This window comes from Pungitius pungitius, chromosome 9 (assembly GCF_949316345.1).
Source record: "Pungitius pungitius chromosome 9, fPunPun2.1, whole genome shotgun sequence".
NCBI lineage: Eukaryota > Metazoa > Chordata > Actinopteri > Perciformes > Gasterosteidae > Pungitius > Pungitius pungitius.
Genome location: NC_084908.1, coordinates 17,122,830 through 17,140,911, shown reverse-complemented (window position 1 = coordinate 17,140,911; position 18,082 = coordinate 17,122,830). Strand labels below are relative to the sequence as shown.

Here is an 18,082-nt window from a genome sequence, read left to right as displayed (position 1 = left end):
CCACACGACCAATTGTGTTTTGACTTTCACACAATTTAGTAGATTGTACAAACCACCTTAGAATTAAACGTCATACTTTGACTAAGACATAATCACTTGCCAGTGTAACCTTTTAGATTTACTTTACTAAAGTTTAGGATTTGGTCCTTCAACTACTATCTTATGAAATGTACTTTTTTTTTCTTCCCCACTGCCATACGAACTCATACTGTAAGCCATGACAACTTTTTCCCCCCCACATGAAGACACTATAAAACCATGAAGTTTAAGCATTTTATTATTTAAAAGTTATTACGGAGTCATTTTAAATTACATGAGAATGGAAACTTAACCAAGTAGTGTAGAAATAGGTGTTTGGGGATAACTATCAACTTTGAGCTACTTTGACTAAAGAAAACATTAGCCAAAGTCTCATACTTAGCAATCAAGTGCAGTATGAATGAGCTGCATAACAATAAGGCCAACACAAAGACTAAAATCACAACTCGTGTTTAACCGATCCCAGAACCAAGGAGACTAAGGCGGGGCTGATGCGGCTTAACCGTCTATCAGCAGCATGAAGACAAACCTTCCACAGATGACTCATTTATCACATTAAACAATCAGGAATAAAACAAATGTTGATTATGTGTCAGTGTTTAATTGTATCGAGTCACAGCTAACTTGTGACCAATGAGAGCCTTTGCTCCTTTAAACTAGCAGATAAAGAATCAACAACCATACATCCAGAGCAGATTGAGGGTGCAGTTATAGTGTTGCTATAAACAGTACATGTTCAGACATTGGTAAAAAAAAATCTTTATACATTCTGGGCACCAACAGTGTCTGAAAAACAAAAGGAAAAAACAAATTACTCTAAAAACGGGATGGAATAGTAGTTAGTGTGCAGGCAAATGATTGCTATATTGCTGGATAATTGATAACAAACCATACCTGGTTCCTTCAGGTCCTCTGCATTCCCCACCAGCCCAGTCAGCGATCCAGTGTTTCCATTGAGGATCTCTACAGACAGGTTGTTATTCTGCTGCTCCTCCACTATTCTCATCTGTAGTTCCTCCTGATGTTAAAACAGAGGATGTCGCCAAGTCAAATATTTTACAAACCTTTACACAAAGACTGTTGCAAGTGTTTTAATTGGTAGCTGTTACACACCTCACACATGACTGTAAGCTGCAATGGCAAATCCTCCACCTTCACAAAGTCTTCCTCATCCGATTTCTGGCTGGTGTTACCGGAGCCCATCTCCTGCATCAGTAATATTGATAGAATCAGTCAAAAAACGTTTGTAGTTTGATCCAATGGAGCAATACTGCTTTCCTCCCGTCTGATGATCGAATAAACATCTCGAGCATCTTCAGCCTTGAACTTACATCTACGTTGATCATGACGGGTGAGTCTGTGTCAGGGCTGCTCGTGGTGTTCGACTCCCTGAGGACATCCTGGTCACGGGAGCTTCTGTCTGAGGCAGCACCCGCCCCGACGGGTCCGTCCTCTTCCGGACTCTGGCACTGGGTCACGTCGGGGTCTTCTGCTGTGGAGCACACACTCACAACGTGCAGGTGGGATTCTAAAAAAAAAAAAAAAAAAAAAAAAAAAGAATAAATACACCTACAATAAAATATGACAAATTTTATGGGCAAATTAAAACAATTTTTCTATTCTCTTTTCTTTCTAATATTTCTATAAGACATAAGCCTGTTTAGGATGGTCTTGTTTAAAAGGAAATTCACATTAGAAATATCGGAAAGCCTCACCACCGTCATGATCCGAGCTCCTCTCTTCACCTTCGGTGTCCTGGGTGTCGCTGCGTGTCGTCTCCTGAAGCACGAAACATTGCGTCAAACTAGGAACGGTGTCTTGACAAATGCTAACCATCGTTGTTCATCAAGATAAAATCTCTGCGAGACAACGACGCCGACCTCCTGCTCCACCTGTCGATCGGAAACCTGCTGCAAGGATGTTTGGACATCAACAGGTCCAGCTTCAAACTCCATTTCCTCCTCCTCCTCATCGTCGTCATCATTCTCATCTTCTCCACTGCCGTAGTTTGTCAGGGCCTGAGTCTCCGCTTTAGACAGACCTGAGAGAAGGAAAACACACAAGAATGACATGTACCGGTGCTACATTATACATTTGAAATTGCATTCAGGCAGAAAAACTAAAGCTTTTAGCATGACTTGTTGACAATTACTAATATTACATCCAGAAGCAAAAAGAAAGGAAGAAAAACCTCATTGCTAACTTCTCATTGACAGTGATGGATTACCACATAACCAAAAGTCCAAATTTTATCATGGCATTTAAAATTAAAGTAGTTTTTCAGGCAGTTTCGGCCCATACTAATTGCAATGTTGTCCTGACATATACACAGGAGAAATGCTCAATGCAATGCAAAAATATATATATTTTGCATTTCTTTTGCGTGATGATTCTTTCTAAATGATGCCGAGGGACCCCTGTAAATATTTTAACTCACTGATTGACAGAGGGATTCCCCGTCCATCTTCTTCAGGCTCTTCTTCCTCCTCCACCTCCGAAGCCTCACTGCTCCTGCTGTTCTTCATGTCGGATTGCTCCTGGAGGGTAACTTCCTGCTCAGCTTCATCTTGGTCCTGGAAGACGAAGAGGCACATTATTGTGACTGATTGCTTGTGATCAAAGGGGTATTGACAATTTCATTATCAGTGTTCGACTGACCTTGTCTTCATCTGTGTAGGCTGGAGTGGATTTATCACCACCCACTCCTGTATCTTCCTAATTTGGGGAATTAATTAACGCAAAGGGTTGAAGTAGTCTTGAAACAAACTTTTGTGCCAGTGTTAATTCATATTACCCAAAATACAAAAACATGTGCATAGATTTTTTTTTTTTTTTAATTAAACGTACCTTCGGGCAGCGTGTCGAGCTACTGGGTTGCTCAGGCTTCTTCTTATTTTTGTGTTTGGCTGCCAAGGCAATGCTGTTTGTGTTGTCCAAATCCTGCATGAGCCTGAAGAAGGCGAGTTCATTGAAGAGGATCTCAGAGATCTCCACCAGAAGGTCCTCCCCGCAGTCCTTTAGAGTACGGCCCACGAATTTAGAAAGAGAGTCCTGCAGCAAGAGGGGAGAGAGAACACATCAGAGCGCCTGTTCTTCATTTCCAATAATTCAACTTGGCTCACTGGAACAAGCTGGTGCCGATACCTGCAGTATGCCTCCCAACTGGCGGTGGAAAAAGCGCACAAACTCCTTGCTTTCGTCGTTCTGTTGGGTGAGAGCGAGCACCATGCGCCGCACAGACGTCAACAGCTGGAGGGAGCACACCTCATCCATGTTCTCCTAATGGAAGAAGCCGTCAACATTACAGAGAGATTTACCTCAAACAACTGTTCTCACTCACAGTGGTGCAGCCGGGGCCGATGGCATACGGTTTTAGAGCCTTAAATTCTTCAGTGACGAATGAACAAAAAGCCCAATTTGGCATTAAATAGATCAATATCCATACATTTTAATTTCTAATCCTTTTTTTGCAGCTCGCTGCGTGCTTCCTACCTTCAGGAAGGGAATGACTTCTGTCATTATGGCTTTAATCTGGCGGTCCAACTGCTGGGTGTCAATCTGAGGACAGTGCACATCACCAGCGGCACCTCCTGCACGCAGACAGACACGAATCGTTGTATTCACACAGCGTCAAGAAAAACAAATGTACTGCAGCCACGTGGTGCACCCAGGCGAGCGTATGGGATTGGGTACCTTGCACTGGGTCAGCGGGGTTAGCGGAAGGACGTTCAGCAAAAGAAACCTCAGAGCCACCTGCAGCTGCAGAGCCGGCGTTGCAGGGGTTAAACTCGGCTTTAAGCTTCATGCGCTCATACTCCCTAATCCTGACCAGAGCCTTGTCTAAATGAATCACCGTGTTGCCTAACAGAGCAGCAAAGAAAGAAGAACAGAAAAAGAAAGAGGAAAGATCAAAAATCGACAAAGATAGAAGTGTAATGGATGCTGATGACTTCATAAGCAAGTTCACACTACAGGTCCACACTAAGTAGGCCTGCTAGTAGTCTTTAGTTGGACCGTGTAGTGTAGTATTAGCTTTCAATAAAAGGTAAGAAGCAAAGCACTTCAGCTGATGTGAAAACTGTTTCAGATATACAGTTTAACAAGCTTCAGTCCCAAATAGTTTCTCCATGCACACAGTAACTATACCCAGGTCATCGTTTGCAAACGGCTCCAGGTTGGAGGAGGTTGACATAGTGCTGTCGTTTCCCACAGATTCTGCATCATCCCTCTTCTTCATCATCATCATCGTGCCCTGTGTGAGCCTCAGGTTTTTCTCCACGACTTCCTGAAAAATGGAAAAGATCCTGTTACCAGGCACCGTCTGTGCAAACATGACTTTTCATGGTTTTTCCCCCCCTGATTGAACTAGTGATAATTCCCCTCAAAGATCCACTTTAAAATCATCCCAACATCCACCAAGAACATTTAGTATCAGAAGCAATAGTTGCTTGTTTCAACATTCTCCTTTTGTGGAGAATTATACATTTCATCCATCATTCTTGAACAAAGGCATTATTTAGACAGAAAAAAAACCTGGCATTCAATTAGTGGAACTCTGGGGACCTTGGCTCAGAACAAAGAACACATGTCTGATCTGGCAAAAGAGACGAGGACAGATGATGGTCATTCTTTTCTTTTAACCGACCGGTTTCTGAAGTCTTGCTGTAAAGTTAAATTCAAAGACAATGAAGATGGTTGGAGGGGAAATTAAAGCCAGAGAAGAAAGACTGACATGGAAGGTTGAAAGCAGACAAGGCGGGGAAGGATGAAAGGAGACACGGCTGAAAGAGACACTAATGAAAGATGTATTGAAATGAAGGAGAGGAAGCAAGTGAAAGAGATTTAAAAGAAGAGTAGGGGGAGGTTTGACAAAGATTTCGAGAAATACTTCAGTACTGGCAGACACCTCACTATGGAGGGACACCAATGAAGAGAAGAGATCAAAGATTAGAAGGGGAGTAAAACTGTGTCTCTTACTGCATCGCTGGTTGCCAAACTCTCGCTGGGAGTGAGCTCAGACTGAGAGCCAGCAGCCCACACCACAGGGCCGAGGGGGGGCAACTGGTCCTCAGCTGCACTCTTCTCTGTCAGGTGTCCGGTCACAATATCCTGGAAGAAACACAGGGGGATTTGGATTCATTGACCATTCCATTGCTTTCTGCTGCCTCGAATTAATGATGCATCAGTGTGCCTGACTGCGCCTCACTTTAAGGCCAACACCCCAATAGACGCTAACTGAGAGTACAAAACTAGGCCCATAGGCTCCACCTCACGGCTGAAATGTCAACATGTTTTCTTTCCTCCTCCTAATGTTTCCTGCAGGTCTCCTGGAGAAACACTGGTCCAAACCAGCTTAAATGTCATGTCTCAAAAAGGTTAGAAATGGTCAAGACAGAACTAATTATATCTGAAAATAGCAACCGGTCACATGATCCGATAATCCGCCAAACAAATATCCTGATCTCGAGCAGAGACAAAGAACTCTCCCCATGTTCCCCCCCCGCTTGAACATCTTAAGCCCGACAGAGGACCTGTGCATGGCACAAACAGCAGCTACACGTGTCCATACATACCTGCAGGGAATAAAGTGCCCTTTGCCGCAGGTAGTCCGTGTTGAGCAATTGCAGCTCGTGGAAGAGCTCGATTAGAAAGTGGGGGCGGGACTCATTCTGGGATATCAAAGTAGCCACCTCAGAGTAGATGGTCTCCCTCAGTGCCTCGAACAGGGAGAAGTCGCTGCTCGCATCTACAGGTTCAAGACAGGCTAGCGTGAGATTTGAGCGGAATACTTGCATAACGTCATTGATTAGTGATAAAAGTCTGTTCTCAAACTCAGAACCTATGGTTCAGGTTAAGCCAAAGAAACGTCATGGAATGATGTAACAAAATAATAGCCACATGATGCTTTGGATCGCATTGTGAGTTTACCTGGTGCTTCTGTGCATGCAATTCTGTTAGAGAGGAAGGGTGTTCTCCAAGCATATGCTGTGAGTAAATTAAAGTGACACATAGTAAATTAAGACAACCAACAAATGTGAGAAGAAAAAAAAAAAGAATAGTAAAGAAAAAGATGTACGGAGAAAAGAAAGAAAAAAAATAAGTTTGATGTAGATAAAAATTGTGAATAAAGCAAACCCCAAAAAACACAGACAAAGAAGAAGTGAGGTGGGTAACCAGCTCGACCCGCACCAGAAGAGATGTCGTTCCGTTTGTTTCCAAGCTTCGCTTTGCTGTCAAGCTTCTCTCGAGTCAGCTTGTCCAACAGACTCTTGTTCTGGTCCTTCTGATGGGACACGGCTGCCCTCTTCAGGACAAAGTCTGCAGTGCTGCTAACGCTGTCACTCTCATGGCCTGTAGGAAAATACATTAAACACTAAGCCCGTGCTAATTTGCTCACAGCAAGTTAAACAGAAGGTTTAAGCTCCATTTTGAGCGTACCTTCGCTGTTCTTGTTGTGGCCTTTGCTCCTCCGGCGCCGGCTCTTGGAAGTGGGCGCCTTGCTGCGCGAGGCCAGGTTGGCTTGTGCGGAGGCCTTGCGGCCGGCCTTGAAGGTCTTTGTGATGGTGGCGGGATCAGCGGGGTCGGGCATGCTGCTGTAGCTGTCCTGCGATGCCCTGTCAAATTCTTGAGGTCTGGGGTGGCGGCTGGCGTAAGTGGAGGAGGAGGAGGGAGGCTCCTGGGGCTCCGTTTTGGAACGGACATGCTGGACGGAGTTGTTGGTATACGAGGTTTTAGGCCAGTCAGATGGCCTATAGGGGTCAGGTGAAGAATAAATACATAAACAATAACGTCTGCACGAATGAATGTGAAAACGTCCTGCCAGGCAAAGATGATGGACGTACCCTCTGTCTGAGGTGGTGTTAAGTGGAGAGCGTTGCAGTGGAGGAGGGAAACTCATGTACTCGGTTTTAATTGAGGTGTTGGGGTCCAACTGCTTCGGGTGGTCGGGGGTTGCTTGACTTGCTGCACCCGGAGGGAACTCGCCCATGGCAGCAGGGAAGAGTGGATATAAATTAAAGCCTGCGGAGAGAGAAAATGAAAATCAATCAATCAATCAATCAATGAAATCATGACAGCGGGACCTTTGGCCTTTCATGTCCGCACAAATGAGTCACTTGAAATTGAAATTTTCTGTATAATAAAAACAACTATAAAAAGGTTACACCCTACCAGTAACGAGAACACAGTTTTAAGATGTATCAATTCGATTTGTTGAAAACCTTAAGATTTATAACATAATGCAATAACCTGTTTAAGTTTTATTGATTAATAGATGTTTTTTAAGCACATAATCTTACGTTGATCAAGTGGGAGAAAAAATAATTTAAAACTCTGGAGATAATAAATACCCATTTCGTACCAGGAGGGAATTGGGGTAAGGCAGCAGTTGACATGTTGTTGGTTGAGGGATGCAGGGTAGAAGAGAAGGGGAGGAAAGCACCAGGGGAGGCTGAGGTGCCGGATCCGGATTCCTGGGACGAGCCGTGCTTCTGTGTCTGCCAAGCAGCCGCTGAACAGGAAGCCTGCTGCTGCTGGCGAAGGAGGTCATTGAGCACCTGCTTGATTCTGAAGGAAAAGCACAACAGATTTTTGGAAAACTGAACTATTTGATAGAAATCAAGAGGGGGCACAGTTGTATACTTTTTTTTTTTTTTTTTTGTTCACCTTTGTACGTTGTTTTGCTGCCAAGCCAGCTGGGTGTAACACTGGTTGAGCTGGTGCATGACCAGGTGGACCTGTGGTGATGACAGGTTGTTGGGTAACGCACTGTACTGACCGGTCAGCAGGGTTTGCAACATGTAGGAGAGTGTCTGTGGAAGGAGTCGAGAGAATGTTTTGTTTGTTTGAACCATGGTTTCAGCATGTTAAAAAAAAGACAAATCAACAAAGATTGGATCGAATGCTTTGAGTGACCGTAATTAATGAAACCGATGCAGTGCAAGCTTGTGTCCGTTAATAATGTCTGTGCACGCAACAAACCTGCTGGTCCTGCAGGAGTGTCTGACACATGCCGGTGCTGAAGTCCAGCTGTTTCTGCAGCTGGCTCAACTGTTCCGGCCACTGAGAGGAGCCCTCGGCGAAGGACAGCTCGGAGGCCCAGCGCAGGTTCTCTTGTCGGCGCGTCGCTCCGTGCTGGCTCGTCCCGGTCTGGTCCAAACCAAAAGACTGGTGTTGCTGCTTCTGCTTGGCCGGAGTTTTGTTATGGAGAGGTGGATCCCTGCTGCCTTCACCTGCAAAGGCTGGTGGAGGCTTCAGGTTGCTAAAAACAAAAGAATGAAGTGTGAACGTCATTTAAAATTAAACAAAAAAAAAAAAGAATACAAAGAGCAGCGCAATAGAATGAATTTGGCTTCCACTTACTCAGACCTTCCTTGATTCTTCCGGTTACTGTAGGAGCACTGGTTCCTGTTGGAGGGGTAGATGTGGATGTCGTCATCAGAGCTGCTTTCTACACATTCATCGTGCTCCTCTTCCTCCTCTGCACCCATCTCAGATTGATATTCATCATCATCATCATCATCATCGTCATCTTCGTCGTCATCTTCATCATCAAGGTGGCAGGGAGGGGAACCCCAGGTTGCCATTGTCCTAAAGACACAAAATGGTATATGCTGAGTTGTCTATGAAATAAGTAGTGAGTAATCACAACCTGTTGTTCTGCTGTCCAGCTGCACAGATCTCATTTTTCACTGAATCAGGTTTTTGATTAGGTACGTCACAATTTCTATTAATCGATTGAGAAAATACATCAAAATAAGCTTCCCCTTTCAAAGCAGGATCGGCAATGCTCCCTGTATCTCCTTCCCTTGCCTACTTAAGCGTATCCGAAGAAAATAAATGGTCACCTCAAAGAGAACATTGTAGCCGTCGGTGGCCTGCCCTGCATTAGCACTTTCCGAGACGCCGTGGCAGGGGCATGAAAACCAATGATCTGATCTTTGCAAATGGCACAGCGGTCAGTGCTGACAATCAAATGGAAACCTGACCTCACAATCAAAAGTCAAAGTAAACTGCGGATCTGGAGAATCGTGACATCTTTAAAGATAGCTAAGCTATCTTCGACTTGGTGACAGTTCCCAGACCCTGAGAGCAGCATGCGTCTTACCTTTCATCCCTACTGACGGACTTTGAGGGTGTAGCAAGCCCTTCTGGGTCATCAGCCCGCCTCGGAGAGTCACCGAGACCACTACGCCTCTGGTGTTCAGCCATCAGGGACTCGAGGTGCTTTCTGCGCTGACGCAGTTCTTCCCGCAAGATCTGGTGGCGACGCATCTCCGACCACAGCTGCTGACGGGACCAGAGGCGAACAGTTAACTGTAATGTGCGCGGCTCTCGATGGTTGGAGCCATGGGTGTTTTTTGTGTACAGGGTGGAGTCCGGTACCTCGTTGTCAGCGGCTGAAGGAGAAGCGGCTTCCGGAGCAGTGAGGTTCAACCCGGCAGAGTTCATTTGGGGTCCAGAGGATGAGGAAGCCAGGACAGGAGCCGGAGTGGAAACCGCAACTGGAACCTTTCTCAGCAAGCTCTGCTGACTCACTGTGCTGGACACAGATGACTAAAAGAGAAAGTGGAAAAAACAAACGTGAAAAACTAAATATGTAACTAGTTACAAGGTGCCAAATAATTACTGAGTTCAACATAATCCAATACAACAGCCAAATAATGAACTCTTAGATTCTAGTTTTTCTTTTAACCTTTAATGAAAGGATTCAACTTGAATGTCCTTGTGGAGGTTGTAGTTTGTGGTGTCATTTACTGAAAGGTGTTGGTATAATTTTAATCTGTGGAGGACGGATTTTTGCTTTTCCAAAATCGGATTTCAAGTCCACCTACTGATTCCACTTCATAGCAAAACCTGAGTGAATACGCGTGTGTGTGTGTGTGTGTGTGTGTGTGTGTGTGTGTGTGTGTGTGTGTGTGTGTAAAATACCTGGAGGTCAGGGCAAGCCCACTGCAGATCCTGAATCTTTCCTTGGATGTCAATGAGCCTCTGACGCTCCTCGTGGAGCTGCATGAGCTCCTGCTTCTGCTGACGCAGCTTCTCCTCATACAACTTCTCCCTGGGTCCAGAATAGTTTTGGATGCAAAATATTTATTACTCCAGATTTGAGTAAACATTGGCAACACAGACGTTTTCAGACGTTGTACTCTACCTGGTTTTGCTGGAGAGTGCGAGTTCTCTGGGATTCTGTTTGGAGTCGGCCCCCAAAGCTCCCAGCACGGGAGCTCTGGTATTATTTGGCTGTTGGTGTAGAGCTTCGTCCTCATTGGCTGTCGTGCCATCAGTGTCGTCACTCTGGGTACAGGAGGGAAGAGCACAATTTACACTGTGCTCAGTTTAAGATGACGGAGACCTCACATTTTAGTGGTAGTGGTTCAGGAGTTAAATTAAAAAGGTAGTTTAAGTAAAAAAAGATACAAAAGAACTAGCCTACCATTTGAGGTCCTGTTAAATGTAGGAGAGAAAAACATTTGCTAAACTCGGGGGGCATATCAAACGCTAAAGTATAATTCGGCAGCCCAAATGCAAAGGGAGGCCATTCTAACAATTCTCCCACACGGATACTTTCTTCTTACGGAATCCTTGACATTGTACCGTCGCCTGCCTCACCTGGACCATGGCCACCAGCTCCTGGAGCTGCCGGAGTTTCTGCTTCGCTGTTTGCCGGTGAACCTTCTGGGCAAAGCCGCCGTTGTCGTTTCCCAGACTGCTCCTTCGGCTGGATCCAGATACGTCACTGTCTGCAGTCACGGCCTGTGCCCCTTCCTCGTTGTCCAGGCCGTCTTCATCCTTCACCTGACTAAAGGACGTGTCCCTGTTGTACTGGCACTCTAAACGAGAGCAAGTATTCGATCAAATGGAGTGAGTATTTAAAAATCATTTGAAAGTGCGTTTCTTTCCCTCCTTAAACCCGGCTGTAACAGAGAGCTTTAATAACAAACTCCTGCAACCACAAAAAAGCCACAAATATGTGAATATCTTGATTTGTAAGGGTTTTTTAAGGGTCCAAAATCCATGCAGTTTTTTCTATCACCTATTCTATAGTGATACAACATATCTTGCATATATTCTATGAAATAATTGTATTTTATTTATGCCATCAAATCTGTATGCCAGCTTCATACCTTTCAGTACCGACATTACAATGAATACAGAAGGAGGATTCCCATCCTCTGTAACATGTGCGCGAGCGTACCTATGGCCGAGGGGATGTTGAGGCTGCGGACGTTGGCTGCAGACCGGTTGTTGATTTCACACTGCGTGTTGAGTCTCCCATCGCGGTTGTTGGTGGCACTGCTCCTCACACTGTGCCTGTTGGTTAGGCTGTTCAAATCGGTCCAGTTACCACTGCAATGTGGGTTTCTGAAGACAATATTGCAGTTATAAATACATATTCTATTAAGTATTTGAGTACTGCTCTAATACGTCGCCTTGAGACCAACAACTGCTTATCCTCCCATTGGCGGTTAAAGTATAATTTAACAATTGTAATACACGTAAAGCTGTGAATAATGTACACAGCTGACAATCATTTTCAATTATTACAACTGTTTTACAAAAAGATAAAGAGTGTATTTTCCACACAGAACGTATTTGTCACATAACATGGGTTGAATGAACAACTAACAGTACACGGGAACGTGGATGTTTTAACAGACACACCTGATGTTGGTTACAGGCTGGCGGTTCTCCTGCTCTGAGTCAAACATGGCCTCAAACATCGAACCGTCCTCGGTCTCATCTTCCTCATCCTCTTCCTCGTCATCCTCCTCTTTGACATTCTCATTGACCGCATCCACCATCATATCAGAGGTTTGCTCGTAGTACTGAACCAATTCCCGTAGCTCATTCAAACGCTTGTGGACCTCTTTCAGCTTTCTATAGGGCGCAAAAACAGAGCGTGTGAATTAAATGTCAAATGTATACGAGGCTAAATAGTTAAAGCGGTTATGTGACACGCAGAGAAGCCTACAAACAAGCACCTCTAACAAAAAGGATGGGGCGGAGTCTCTTGGCCCTGTTGCGGACATCTGACCTGCCTATTCTCGGGTTTGGATGCGTACCTGAGCTTGTCCGTGGAATTGGAGCTGTTCTGGTGTTGAGTGCGTGAAGGATGAAAGGGAGTGGAAGCTGATGCCCCATTAGAGCAGAGAGCAGATGGGCATTCTGAAGAATCTCCCGTACTCACACTGCAACGTGTTGACAAGCCACGACCTGAGGGGAATCCACATACAGTTCATCTACATTTTTATAGCGGGGGAATAAGTCACAGAATTATTGCAAAAAAGGCTTTGGAAATACGCTTACATTGTAATACAGGTAAAGCTGTGAATAATGTACACAGCTGAAAATCATGGAAATACTCTTACACGAGTTGTTGTTAAGGGTCTGGTCTCTGAGGCAATGCAGCTCCCGCAGGATCTTGTCCATGGTTTGCTTCTTGTCTTGGAGCTCCTGAAGCTTTGTGAGTTTGACATTGGCAGCTGTGGCCCCCGTGTCTAGACCCGTGTGGGGCCCGGATGCAGAGTGGAGGAGAGGCCTGTGTTGAGGTGGACCAACAGCATGGGGAGCCCTAGACCAGCTCACTTCTCTAGAGAGGGAAAGGCTCTCTGCCTGGCGGCGGTTGTCTGGCACCGCTTTAGTCTACAAGGCATAAGTAACAGAACAATTGAAAAAAATAATGATGAAGAATATGGTTCTTGATGAAATAACAGTTTTACAAGTTGACCATGCATGTGCAATGGGAAGTAGACTAAAGTATGGATTTGCTATCATAACAGATTGCGAGGCTATATATATATATATATATATATATATATATATATATATATATATATATATATATATATATATATATATATATATATATATATATATATACACATATTGTAAATGAATTATTCCCACAAGACAGTTCCGTATACTAAGCTTTTCTAAATGAAATATCGCTGTTATTTACGTCGGCTATAGCAGCCCAAATGCAGTCTACTGTACCTGAGAATCATGCAGCTGGTTGTGAAACCGCTGGATCAAATCATTCAACTCATCATTCAGTTCGGAGGTGATGCTCAAGCCTGAAACACTGCCTGTGGTTTCTGTGACAACTAAAGACAACAAAATGCAACAAAAAAAATTCAACATGGGATTTGTTGTAAACTGACTTCAAGTCACGAAAAGTGTTAGAATAGTGATATACAAATATGCCAAAATATAGTTAGTTCATGCCTTTGCATGATTCAAAGTTTCCAACTGAATTGCTAGTGACACATTCTCACAGTCTGGAGGAAAAGGGGGGGGGGCAAAGAAATATGGGTCTGGGTCAGTGTAAATCTAACCAGTGTCTTCAATCACAGCAAGGGTCTGCTCAGCACTGTCCTGCATGGCCATTAGTGCTTCCTGTCGACCCTGCAGCGCTCGGAGCTGCTCCTGCTGCTCCAGCATCTTCTTCAGCAGCTCGTGCTGCTTACGCAGATTCTGCAGCTCTTCTTTCTGGTCGGCTCGCACCGTTTCTGGTCTGGTGCCCTACAGAATCGACGGAAAACAACTTTAACAGTGCGGCACGTCTCAGTTTTGCATCTGAATTTAAGGACAAAACACAATTACCTTCCACTAATTGTAATGGCTAAATGTAATGCAACAGAGACCTGCTTCCATTTTGGGAAAAGTACACACCGTTGCGGTCGAGGCATCTGAAGAACGGACCTCCACGTTGAGAGAAGTGCTCTCAGCCAGTGAACCGGAGCCCACTGCAGAATCCAGGGTCCTCACATCATCCTCGTCGTCCTCCCGCGTCTATTAGAGATAATCTTACGTCTCAATCATTGAAGTTAAAAGAATGAAAAGAGTGTGCTATCTTGGAGCTATCTTTTGTCCAGAAATTGCATGTCATTGTTAAAGTAAGCCACTTAGAATTTGGGTAACAACTAAAACATGCAGTAAATAGAACTGTGCATTAGAAATTGCAACGTTTTCTTTGCAAAAACTAGTATATAGCGTAGAAATTTGATTTTTCCATCAAATTCAACCCTCAAACACAAAACAACCGCATTTTAGCTAAAAAAAAAAAAAAAAAAGGCTTCCAACAAAAGACTGTTATTGTAAAGACATACCTTGGTCAGGCAGCATGAGAAAAACAATGAACAAAGCTAGCTCTGAAAATGACTAAAAGTGGTTTTTTTTTTAAATGACAAACTAACCAGCATTTGCTGCAGGAAGCGTAAATAGGACCGCTCCTGCTCCTTGAGGTGGTCAATGAGATGGGAGAGACGCTCCACGTTGGCCGGCACATCGTTCTTCTCCACCAGGTCGTCCCTCATGGAGCTGGCCTTGCTGATGTACTCGCGGATCTGTACCAGCTTACTCACCACCTGACACCGTGCAGAGAGAGGAGGGCGGTGTATTGGTGTGGGTTTCAGAGGAGTATAAATGAAAGCAAGTCGAAGGGAAAAAAGGTAAAGGGCGGTTAGGAAGCGTTCTCAGCTACAGCTTCAGATATGGCTAAATAAGGCCAGGAGGGGGTTGGGCACAAAACTCACTGGGCACCAGTGGTGGCATATTTATAAATTGCCCTAAATTTCAGCTGCACTTGCTCTCCTTCATTTTCAGCCTAGTTCTGGTTTTACGGAGTAGACGGTACCTTCAAAAGGGGACGGATTCAAAGTAAATGTGAAATAAAATCTTTCTAACCAGGATTAGTACAATTAAACTTGAAAAAAAAATGTAAACTTTAAAAAGATTATATTATATATATATATATATATATGGAGAAGACAACAAAGCAATGTTCTGAAACTCACTACAGAGCTTCCTTTAGTCAAGGAGAGCAGCAGAATCCAGTGGTAAGAATTCCTCGTTAGTTCATCGCTACGAGCCATCCCTTCCACATTGTCCCAGGGTTTGAGCATCATTTGAATCACTGGTACAGCATCAAACGTCAATTACAGCCGCTCTCACTAAAACGCCACACATCTCCATCACCAGGCACTTGGTTTAGCGGCTCAGAAACGTGAACATCAGCATAGCAGTGTAAGGTGAAGAGAGCTCGAGATTGTGTGGAGATATTCATGCTGCCCGGAGAACGTCAACAACCGTGGCAATCGCAGGACTTTCCCCACACTTTATCCCACGCCCTCAGACTGCAAAGTATAAAGTGACAGCGAGACGAGAGGAAAGAGCAGAGTAAAACCACGGCATCAACAAAAACAAATGTTACCTGGCTGCTGTCTATCCTCTGTTCTCTTCTGCCGTATTCCCTGTGTCCTAAAGGTCCTCTTTCAGCGCCGCCACGCCCGGGCCTCGGAGTTCCCTTTGCGGGCGCCACAGGGGTTAACAAATCCCTGCGTCCTGGGCTCTGTTTCTTAGTTTCCTTGGTGATCGCGGGTGTCGCTGGTGCAGATGAGGAGGGAGGGAGCGGCGCCTTGCTTTTGTTAGTGTTCACATGCAGAGGTAGGAAGTTGTGGGGCTTTTTGTTCTCCCCAGCCAACTGCCGCTGGTTGTTGGCCGCAGTGGCACGTCCCTGGGAGTCGCTGCCGATGCTCCTCTGTGTAGGAAAGGAAGACGTGAGTCAAACAAATACCCAGTCAAGCCTCTGGGTATTGCCTTTTACATTATCGTGCACTGTAGGTGTTGAACAAATCTGAGCCCAGAAATCATTAGTAACCTATAATCAGCAGAAATGAGCCCTAAATGACCTCTATGCGTTTGCCATGCATGCTTATGCTGGACCAAGACATAAAATCAGTTCAGTGCCCTGTGCTGAAAGATCATCTACAACACAAGTATGTCCTTGTGTCAAAACAAAAAATGTGTGAATTAACAGTAACATATGGACCCACTGAACACAAACAATGAAGCTCCTTACCTCATCCAAGTCTGTGAAATTAATTCTTTGACGCAGCTTGTCCAGCTCGGCCTGGTCTGGGACAGACATCTGGGTAGTGTATTTGATGTGTGGAAAGGAATGAGGAGTCCGCGCTCTCCTGCGACCGGCCCCGGGGGTGGACTCTGGCGAAATATCATTAGTCAGCCGGCTCTCCACCACCGAAGCTGACAGCTTCTTCTTGTTCTTCTCTGAAGATCGGTTGGCTTTCTTCTGCTGAACACCCCAATCCTGAGCAGTGGCAAATACATTTGAAAAAATGATTACACACGTTTACTTTAATAAAGGTCAGATATATATAAGATACATATGAGATGGCATAAATCAACAAGAAGGTAGGATACATAGCATACAGTGTTTTAGAGTTTGATTTAAAAATCTTACTGATTGCTGGCTGCATAACAAAAACAGATTGAGAAACCACTGGAACGTAGCACGACGTGTAGATGAAACAACTAGTCCATCCTCTACTAGAAAATGTTCTGACGAGCACTTACCAGATTGTTGAGTCTATCCTCCAGACTGCCATTGGTTACGGTCCAGTTGTGCAGATCTTCTGCGCCATCATCAAAAGGAGTCCCTCCGGTTGCCATGTCTCCCAATTACAGCTGGAGGAAAACCCACAAACAATGCACACAAGTCACAATGCAGAACAACAATGCAAGTTATTCGAGCCTACATTCAAATAAGTACACGAATAGGACATATCACATTCAAGGAAACAGCTTGCTAGAACTCACAGAAGAGGAGACACTGATCCCGGCTCTGGACCACAGAGAAACAAGCTCGTTACACTTGACAATACAGTTAAACTAAAACGGAGAAGAAAAAAACAGAACAATACAGAATAGTATCTGTAATTAACTGTGTGAAAAAGCGAGTTCTGATCTGAAATGGGTTACTTAGCCAACCCTAGTTAGCTGGCTAGCTTAGTTAAAATAAGCTTATAACGATAAAGTATTGCTCACTCGTTATATACTTACATGTCTATAAATAATAACGTTAATGACGAGAGCTCACAATTACATTAAAGCATAAAATGCGTCATGTCTTACAAACAGCCGTTAACTTGAACTACCCTGAGCCCCACGATCACGAACAGATTGAAAACATCTGAACGTTGACGAAATAACGTTAGCTTCTGAGCTATTTTGCGACCTCTCCGTTGCCGTTAGCAGCCGTTGGTGGGGTTTGCGCGTGCGTTTGTGCGTGTGGCCCGCTCGGATTCCCGGGGAACAACAATGAGCGAGTCACTGCTTCGCGGAGGAACACACGCTACTGTTAGCTTAACGGGCAGCGATCACCAATGTAGCTCTTGTAGTTGGCTTTAAAAAAATATGTTAAAAATGTGTAACGTTGTATAGCTAGCTTAGTTAACTTATTTAATGTAGAAACTTTACTAGCTTAACATATGCGACCCGATTAGGTCCTACAATCGCCATGGCAACACGCAATACCACCACACACCTAACGTTAACCCGCCGTTTGACGCTGCTTAGATTATTTCACTTACATAACAACACGACTCTTAACGCTTTTCGTGTAAATGAGCAAAGCCTCATGCTAACGAGCAGCGAAAGTTGCCCCAAAACATGGCTAGGTAATGTTAGCTTGCTAATGCTAACAATACCTAGCTTGCAAACAGCTGCTCAACACAGTGCTAACTTTAAACGTCACGATTGAAGTTTATGCAAACAAGCACCTCAACATTAAATGTAACCTGCAGCCTGAGACCCGATCCAGTGATCAGGCTACTCTCGGTTTAGAAAAGTATCGTGACAAACATTTGCTAACGACGAACGCAGCGGGTTTAACGTAACGTCACGTCAAATTCCGTCTTCCATGTTATTTAAAAATTCCACTTGCTAAGTTAGCTTAGAATGTAAAGATAGGGAACGTGGGTATTACCATGCAGGTGGAAATGAAATATCGTCCCCTATCCCAGGTACTTCATACACTGCAGGAGAGGTTTCAGAAATGTTCTCCGATTCGGGTTAAAGCCATTTGATAACTAATAACGTCTTTATATGCTCCAAGACGCAGCAACTCTCGGATGGGATCTCGGGCCGACATAAACACTCCCATCCGGCGGGGGGCAGCACACGTCGGTTAATAAGGCCGGCTCGTATTCCACCGAAAGGAAGTGTCTCTCTGCAGGAAACT

The 18,082-nt window shown here is 44.6% G+C and overlaps 1 protein-coding gene across 9 annotated transcripts; it reads right to left on the bottom strand.

Annotated features, from left to right (window-relative positions):
* Window positions 1–285: 285 nt before the first annotated feature.
* Window positions 286–17,996, bottom strand: pcm1 (pericentriolar material 1). 9 transcript variants are annotated; one of them, XM_062564691.1, is made up of 40 exons: window positions 17,828–17,996; window positions 16,417–16,527; window positions 15,902–16,150; window positions 15,254–15,580; window positions 14,238–14,408; window positions 13,714–13,833; window positions 13,377–13,563; window positions 13,036–13,145; window positions 12,411–12,684; window positions 12,105–12,255; window positions 11,704–11,919; window positions 11,237–11,403; window positions 10,651–10,871; window positions 10,193–10,335; window positions 9,970–10,099; window positions 9,424–9,594; window positions 9,146–9,327; window positions 8,401–8,628; window positions 8,020–8,299; window positions 7,705–7,850; window positions 7,400–7,605; window positions 6,882–7,059; window positions 6,478–6,788; window positions 6,229–6,390; window positions 5,968–6,024; window positions 5,613–5,785; window positions 5,017–5,148; window positions 4,186–4,324; window positions 3,733–3,900; window positions 3,532–3,629; window positions 3,184–3,318; window positions 2,887–3,090; window positions 2,698–2,754; window positions 2,477–2,612; window positions 1,932–2,080; window positions 1,755–1,818; window positions 1,371–1,567; window positions 1,153–1,245; window positions 934–1,057; window positions 286–825 (listed from the first exon to the last, which is right to left on the bottom strand). In XM_062564691.1, the coding sequence occupies exons 2-40, from the start codon at window positions 16,510–16,512 to the stop codon at window positions 800–802; spliced, it is 6,378 nt and encodes a 2,125-aa protein (XP_062420675.1). In that variant the 5' UTR covers window positions 16,513–16,527; window positions 17,828–17,996; the 3' UTR covers window positions 286–799. The 9 variants fall into 9 exon arrangements, with proteins under 9 accessions (XP_062420675.1, XP_037326768.2, XP_037326762.2 ...); XM_037470871.2 differs by having other exon boundaries at window positions 1,920–2,080; window positions 7,705–7,775; XM_037470865.2 differs by lacking the exon at window positions 17,828–17,996 and adding an exon at window positions 16,660–16,715 and having other exon boundaries at window positions 1,920–2,080.
* Window positions 17,997–18,082: the final 86 nt, after the last annotated feature.